This window comes from Dioscorea cayenensis, chromosome 7, assembly GCF_009730915.1.
Source record: "Dioscorea cayenensis subsp. rotundata cultivar TDr96_F1 chromosome 7, TDr96_F1_v2_PseudoChromosome.rev07_lg8_w22 25.fasta, whole genome shotgun sequence".
NCBI lineage: Eukaryota > Viridiplantae > Streptophyta > Magnoliopsida > Dioscoreales > Dioscoreaceae > Dioscorea > Dioscorea cayenensis.
Window position 1 is genome coordinate 1,397,271 of NC_052477.1, and position 7,531 is coordinate 1,404,801.

Consider the following 7,531-nt stretch of genomic DNA (forward strand, 5'->3'; position numbering starts at 1 on the left):
CCTTCGAGCGATGACAAGTTGGTTTCTACCGTCACTTGCTTCTGGTAACTACTTTCACCGTAGCACAACATCCTTGGGATCTTGCTGAATCGGACTTTCTTTCCCGTTCCGGTCAGCTCATAAAACCATACGTTAAGCGCGACCAGAGCACCCCTTAATATATCCCCGTGTTGGTCTTCTTCCGGCGATCTATCTTGCACTCGAGCGGTCGCTTGTGGAATGTCCTCCATCGACCCACTTCATGCGCTCGCTCGCGCCTCGCGTATCGCCCAGTGGCGGGTAGATCATCGACATAATCAACGATCCGAGTTCGAGCCAAGGCATGATGTATTTGGGAAGAGGACGTACCCGTAGAGGTACACCATTAGGAGTTTGACAAAATTTTTCTTCTTCCCCTCTGCCGAACCCGGTTGGACAAGAGCGCTCTTGATGGAGTCTCTGTGTCTCATGGGTTTTTTTGATAAATACCTACCTTGAACAGCGATCGGATTTTTATTCTTCTTAAACACAGCTGCGTCGCCATCAGCAACGCAGACCAAGAGCGAGGGCCACATCTTGAGGGCTCGAAACTTCAGCCAGGCTTTCCCGATCCCGAATTTATTGAGTGCGGTACATCGCATTCGTTGCAATAGAGAATCGAGAAGGGCCTCTCTTGGTAGATAGCTTCAAACTCGATGAATGTTGCAAAGCGGTGTCCTCGGATGATCTCCCGATGTAGAGGGGTCGTGTTATCTTTCGATTCGACTAAGGTCTCCACTACCGGGTGTCAAATAGCATCGCCCGTTAACTAGGTTGACCGCCATAGTCAAAAGCTTGCGATAATAACAACACATTAAGCGGAAATATAAGATTTTTAAAGCGGTAACATTCGGTTAATAAAGCGGAGATATCATTTGTTAAAGCAGGAGAACTAGTTTATTAAAGCGAGACAACAACATTTAAGCGTAACATCTCATTTTTAAAAAGCGAAACCATATCAAATGAAAGGGAATTAGTACATTATAAATATTACACAAATCATAACAATCGAAAAAAACTATTACGATGAGTGTATACTGAGACGAAAAGCACAAAAACAACACAAAACCCTAGCAGAAATCTCCCGACGAGACTAACAAAAACCCCAGAGAGAAATCCCATGAGACTTCAATATCTTCCAACAAAAAGCAGAGGCACAAAACAAAACCGAAAAAAATCTTTCTTTGTATGAGCAGCTTAACATAAAAACCGTACTCAATACCATGGTTTAGCAAGCGGTGAAATAGCATATAGTTGCTGGGGACTTCTCCTTCGAGATCTTTGGTGGAAAGGGAAAAAGTGCGATTACAGAGGCTGGCACGTGAGAGACAACTTCGGAGACGAGCTGAAATGGTTTAGCGAAGACTCTAGTTGAGAAAAAAATAACTAAAAAGGCTCAGATGAAATTCCTCTCTTGGGGTTACCCTACTGAAAACCCCCACCCACTTTCTCTCATACTGCCAAAAATGGGTCTGCGATCACGACTCCCCATGCGAGGCATTTTTGTCCATAAAATTTTTAAAATAACACTGCGTTGACATCCGATTTACATGCTTTGGGGGTTGAAAAGCATGGAAATAAAAAGGAAGGAGTTTTTGGGGAGTGCAAAACTAACGGGTGTTTTTGGCAATAATGCAAACTTAGAGGGTGTTTTTGATAATTTCCACTATTTTTAATAATAAACCCTTTGGATTGAAAACGTTATTTAAATTAACATGACATTCTTTTGAATGTGCATAAAGATGTAAATCTTGACCTTTAAATTAGGAGGAAAACCAAATACTAAACTCTTCTATTATAAAAGTGATATATTAAAAAAAAATATTTTTTAGATTTATATATAAAGTGATATACTTAAAAAAATAGTATTTTGTAGATTTATATATAAACTTGCAATGATGATTAAACAAATTTTTTTAATTTTTAATCTTGAATTAGAACCACCTATGCAGGAGTTAATATTTCACTATCCTCTCAAATAAAAAATTATGAGTTTTCCTTGGCATATCCATGAATGTATATACACTAAAATATTTTATAAAATGGATAAATTATGTATAATATATTAAAATATAACAAATTAGTACAAAAATTGATATAGATTAGATATAGTGAATTTTGTCGTAGGAGATAAAGGAATTGGATTGTAAAAAGAAGATAAAAACGATAAATAAAATTTCATGCTAGTATATTATAAACTTGGTTTAGTCTCATTAGTTACTATATCGCCTAAATGAGGAGAGTCCATGAATATATATATATATATTAGGATCAATCCCATTTATCATATCGGTCTTTTAGGGATTGTGGGTTTTTCGTTGTAATTATCATTGGTGTTTTTATTGAGAGCGGGATAATTTGATTCGGGAGCAATATCATAAGCCCAATTTAATTCAGATCTTTTTATTGAGAAAAAGTTATTTTTTGGGTAATAAGTCCCTTTATACAAATAATGGTGGTCACCATAGAGAGCTACTATCGCTCTGTTTGAATCAAAGTAAGTTTGAGATTTTCTTTATCATTAACTTGTAAATTTAAAAGGAAAAAAGAAAATCAAATAAAAGCAAAGGCCAAAAGCAACATAGGAGTAGCTCTTTGAAAACTTTCATGTGATTATAAATGTTACATCAGCACATTCATATTATATAAATTTCTTTTTTCTTTTCAAAAATTTCAAAACATGAAATAATTAGCATAATTAACAAAGTTCTCTAACGCATCAAATCAGATATTTTTTTGACAGTGATTTAAACGGTTACAAATATTCTAAAAGATACTACTCCAACAGCAGAGCAATATCAGCCGTGCATTCACCTCGAGATCATCAACCTTTGAAACTTAAACATTTTCACCGTTGGATTAGAATCTCTCTCTCTATATATATATATACCGTTCTTCAATGGTTGTTTATTTTGTTGGAATTCAAAAGGAAACCAAGCACGACTCTCGTGGCCGCGACCCAGCGAGCAAATTTCTTTGCCGTTTTTGGAAAGAAGAGTTCGAGAGGTTGGAGAGAGCCCAATCGAAACCCTAGGGTTTCTCTCATCCTTCATTCTCCTCCGGATTCGCCTTCGGAGCACATTGGTATGGTGTTTTTGTTCTTGAACTTTGCTAGATCGGTGATTCTTGGCGTTGTTTTGGTCTTTGAAAGTTTTTCTTAATGGGATTCGAATGGATGTCAACTGCTATGTTTTTGTTCTGATTTTTCCGGAGAATTTTTCTTTAATCAGTGTTGTTTGTGTCCTGATTCTGGTTTAAAGGCATTTTAGATCGTTGTCTTTTCGAATTTTCTTCTTTCAATGCTGATCAAGTTCGTATAAACTGTTATCAATCCATGTTTGCTTCTAGTTGTAGATGATATTTTGAGATGATCCTCTTTTTAGTATTTTGATGGTTTTTTTAGGGGGCTGCTTCTAATTTGCTTTCTGGTTATATATGATTTTTTTTTTTAAATGTGGATGGCATTTTTATCAAATCTTGCATTGCATTGGTACTTGTTTTTTTTTTGTTTTTCTAAGAATTTGGTTTAAGATTAGAGATTCTTGGCATGTTTCTAATTAGTTTTCTGTTATTTATCTGATTTTTTTTTCCATGTTTATGGTGCATCTATCATTTGTCATTGCATTGATAAATTAAAATAATTTAGACATGATTTTGATTGATTTGAGCCATGGTTATCATTGAAGTGAGTGACCATGCGGCGAAGGGATTGGTACTTCTTGTTGATAAATTAGATTACCCTGTATGGTGATTTTGTTCTTGAATTTTCCTAAATTGGTGATTCTTTTTGTTGTTTAGGTTTTTTGAAATTTTTTAATGGGGGTTGAATGGATGTTTACAGCTATATGCTTCTGTTATGGTTGAAAGGATGATTTGGATTTTGAAATTGAACAACCAGTCATGATTTGTCTGACTTAGTTAACTTATCTGACTTTACAGGAGGATAACAAGAAACCGAGTTATTGTTAACCTTAAATAACTAGTTGAATGCAATGGTTCTACAGTGACAAAGTTAATTCTCTATATTAGACAATGAATCTTAGTTCTTGATAAAGTTTAAAAAACTTTCTGATCTCCGACTCACTTGATGTGCTAATTTTTCTCTGAAATTCTCAATCTTGTAGGTTTTTGTATTCTTCCAGCTATGAAATCGGTGGAAGTGTCTATGCATCACAGCAAATGTGAAGAAAATATTTGTCAAACTGATTCAATTTGTTTGCATACTTTCTCGGATTTGTCCCATGTTCCGCCAGCAGCTTTTGTATATTTGTTGAAGGAGTGTTACATTTGCGGTAAATTTCTGCACTCTATTATCTCTATCAAGCAACCTACCCTGAAAATATTATGACTATTATATTATCACTTTTTTTTTGGGGGATGTTAACAGCATGTTCTAACTATGTTGGCATGTCTATGGATGACGTCTATGTACTTTACTGCATCCATATGATTAAGAAAAGCTCAATACTGAAGTTTGAGTTATGCAAGTACTACTTTTTGTTTTTTAAAATGCCCATCTGCACATGGTTGATTTGAAAAATATCTTGGTGTTTCTTTTGTTAAATTGTCATTTGATACCAGTATGAGGCAAGTTTGCTGTTTATAGCAGTATAGTAAATGCAATGTTTAACCTTATTCTGTCAATGAGAGATGATTATTTTGCATTAATTTAATATCAACATTACCTTTTATTAAAGTTTTATTTTATCACTTGATTTTGCATTCCATACCTCAAAATAATTGCAATTTTGTTTTTAAACAAAATTTTTTAGGGTCGCATAAAGCAACTCATAAATTCCGAGTTCTTCAGCAGCAGGTTACGCAAGCCCTGTACAATTCACCACAACCAGATGCATCCACTTTTGTAGCACAATGCCTTTATCTCTTACCTTCACTTGGGCCTCCATATACAGAGGGCTTCAGCCACCTGCTGCTATCTTCTCTTAGGCGTGTAAAAACTTCAAAATCAGTTTTATCGGACTCATCAGATGCAAGACATCATGCAGTGCAGTTATCTCTTGACATTCTAGCCGGTTTTGTTCCCCATGAAGATCGCATTCTTATCAAGGTTCTAGAAATTTATGATCTTGAGTTGAAAGATTTTGGAGAAGCCATATGTGGTTTGGAGCATGATGGCATGCTAGACATAGCCAAGGCACACATGGAACACTATATATTTAACTTCATAAAAGCAGAGTCTTACATGACTGCTGTGACACTGCTGGAACGCTTTCAGATCCACCTATCCAGTGAATCACTTCTTGTGAAAATGATGCAAAACAATCAATTTAAAGCAGCTGAAAAATGGGCAACATTCATGGGAAAACCTATGTTATGTTTACTTGTTCAAACTTATCTGGACATGAAGATGCTAAAGAATGCTTATAACATGATTACGAGGAATAATCTCAAGCAAGAGTTTCCATATGTATATCATTTGTATAAAGAAAGGTACATTCTCTTTCCCACTTGCTTCTTTTGGAACTGTTTTCTAACTTGAGTTTAGATATCCATTGTTCACATCACTAGAATGTGTTATATTGTGCAGCTCACTTAAAAAATTGGCTGAGAAAGGTTGTTGGGATATTGCAGAATCAAGGACGAACAAAGATAGGCAACTTCTGGAGTATCTAGTAATTATATTAATCCTTGCTTATGACTTATATTCATGTTCATTTGTATTTCTTTATTTTCAACCAGATTCTGTCTATCAACTTGTGTTAGAAGGAGATTTTCTAGGTAAACATAGACTATTTTCTCCCTAAAGGCTTTACTTCTGTCCCATAGAACATTGTTAAGTCAATGTAGTGTTTATTTAGTCCCATAGGCTTTCACTTCTGTCTCATAACTGCTTTTTTAAAGACAACTATAGTAAACTAACCCCTGATAATATTCGAATTGAAAGAATCTATTTTGCATGAAATACTTTACATCTTAATTTGTTTGTTATGACATATAAATGCAGGAGAGAGTTGTTGTAAGCATCCAAAGCGATGGCGTCACTGTTTTTTTCTTAATTCTGATCAGAATCTTTAAACTTAAAATTCTCATCAAGGTTTTCTCCAGAAGCAAGCATTCATTAAAAAAACAACCATTCTTAGTTTACATGGTGCTTTCCTTTAATTAAAATGTGTGTAGCTCAAATGCATCTCCACTCTATCATGACTATTGCCTATTTTATTTATAGTTTAATCATAATGATATTGCTTGGGTAACATGATGAGTAAAACAATTGTACCCTTAGATTTTCTTGTTTGCTGAAGTTCATGGCATGACTCTGTAACTTCTTAAAACTGTTTTCAGCTAATTTTCTTGGGCAATTACTTGAAAGAAAAAAGAACGTGTTGTACCACATAGAATGAAACTTTTTTTTGGGTCAACATAGTTGTTTTAGAGTTCTAGCAACTTGGAAGTCAAAGGCTGTCATTTCACATGCTTCCTTGTTTACTGGATTTTATCTATTCTTTCCTTATGAGTACTAATGATATTATAAGTTCTTTAATTTATCAGAGGACAATCTTAAACATATTGATGATTTCCCATTATATTAGTATTACTATAGGGCAATGCTATAGGCTTGTACACAGTTTACATTTGTAGAACATCTTTACTTATAATGTTGGCAATTGCTCAATATTGGCAATTTTCTAATACCATGAAATTAAACTACTCTAGTTTGGAGAGGTATTTTGGGTCATCAAGGTGGTGCAATTAAAATTTTAACTCTAAGGCTATGTTTTCAATGTATTATTTATTTATTTATTTTTTTTGACCAGGTAGAATACTATGTAATTTACTTGTTACATGCTCCACATATTTTATACTGGATATATTGTAATCTTATGAAAATCTGGCCAACGTATGATTAATATAAGCTGTGTGTAATGCAAACATTGGGCTTTGATTGGCGGAGGAAATGCTTAAATGCACATCTTTCCAATTCTGCATCTCTAACATCTAGTAGAAAGGCAAGAATCTCCTATTTATATAATTATCTAATGCAAGTCAAACCTCAGCCGTTTGCACACCTGTTAGATACACTGGCCAGTCTATACTACACCTCATCTTTCCTTTAAAGTAGATTATCTAATCAATATCTTTTAAGTATAAATCTAGACGCATTAAAAAGTATTATACATACTTGGGCAAAACCTGCATGAATGTAGAGGCATTACAATTTTCAAACTTGTTAGAAATAAATGGCTTTAGTTCCTTAACTAATCTCTTTTTTAAGGGATTATCTGAGGTAGGCTTCTAGGGATGGGCTGTCATGCAGTTTTGCTTATACTGTCTTCTATCTGAAATTGGATTCACTATGTGTTACGGCACACATGTTTATGTGTGTCTGTGAGAAGATTCTTTCTACAGTTATGCTCAGGAATTATGTGGTCTTCGGTTTCTAGTCGATAAGTTCTTAATAACGCGGTTTTGCTCATACTTTCTTCTATATGAGAGTGGTGGCACATATTTATCAGGGTATTGATAGGTACAGTGATAGAACCAATACGTAACT

The 7,531-nt window shown here is 34.7% G+C and overlaps 1 protein-coding gene across 1 annotated transcript; it reads left to right on the forward strand.

Annotated features, from left to right (window-relative positions):
* Window positions 1-2,947: 2,947 nt before the first annotated feature.
* LOC120264727 lies at window positions 2,948-5,742 on the forward strand. The gene is made up of 5 exons (XM_039272548.1): window positions 2,948-3,102; window positions 4,143-4,310; window positions 4,791-5,469; window positions 5,567-5,651; window positions 5,719-5,742. Exons 2-5 carry the CDS (start codon window positions 4,163-4,165, stop codon window positions 5,740-5,742), a joined length of 936 nt encoding a protein of 311 aa, XP_039128482.1. The 5' UTR covers window positions 2,948-3,102; window positions 4,143-4,162.
* The last annotated feature ends 1,789 nt before the right edge of the window (window positions 5,743-7,531 follow it).

Excerpts from the sequence above, each read along its gene's own strand:
- LOC120264727 (XM_039272548.1), top strand. The coding sequence starts at position 4,163 with ATGAAATCGGTGGAAGTGTCTATGCATCACAGCAAATGTGAAGAAAAT. Across the intron at positions 5,470-5,566 it reads TATCATTTGTATAAAGAAAG|CTCACTTAAAAAATTGGCTG; the intron begins GTACATTCTCTT and ends TATATTGTGCAG. Across the intron at positions 5,652-5,718 it reads GGCAACTTCTGGAGTATCTA|ATTCTGTCTATCAACTTGTG; the intron begins GTAATTATATTA and ends ATTTTCAACCAG.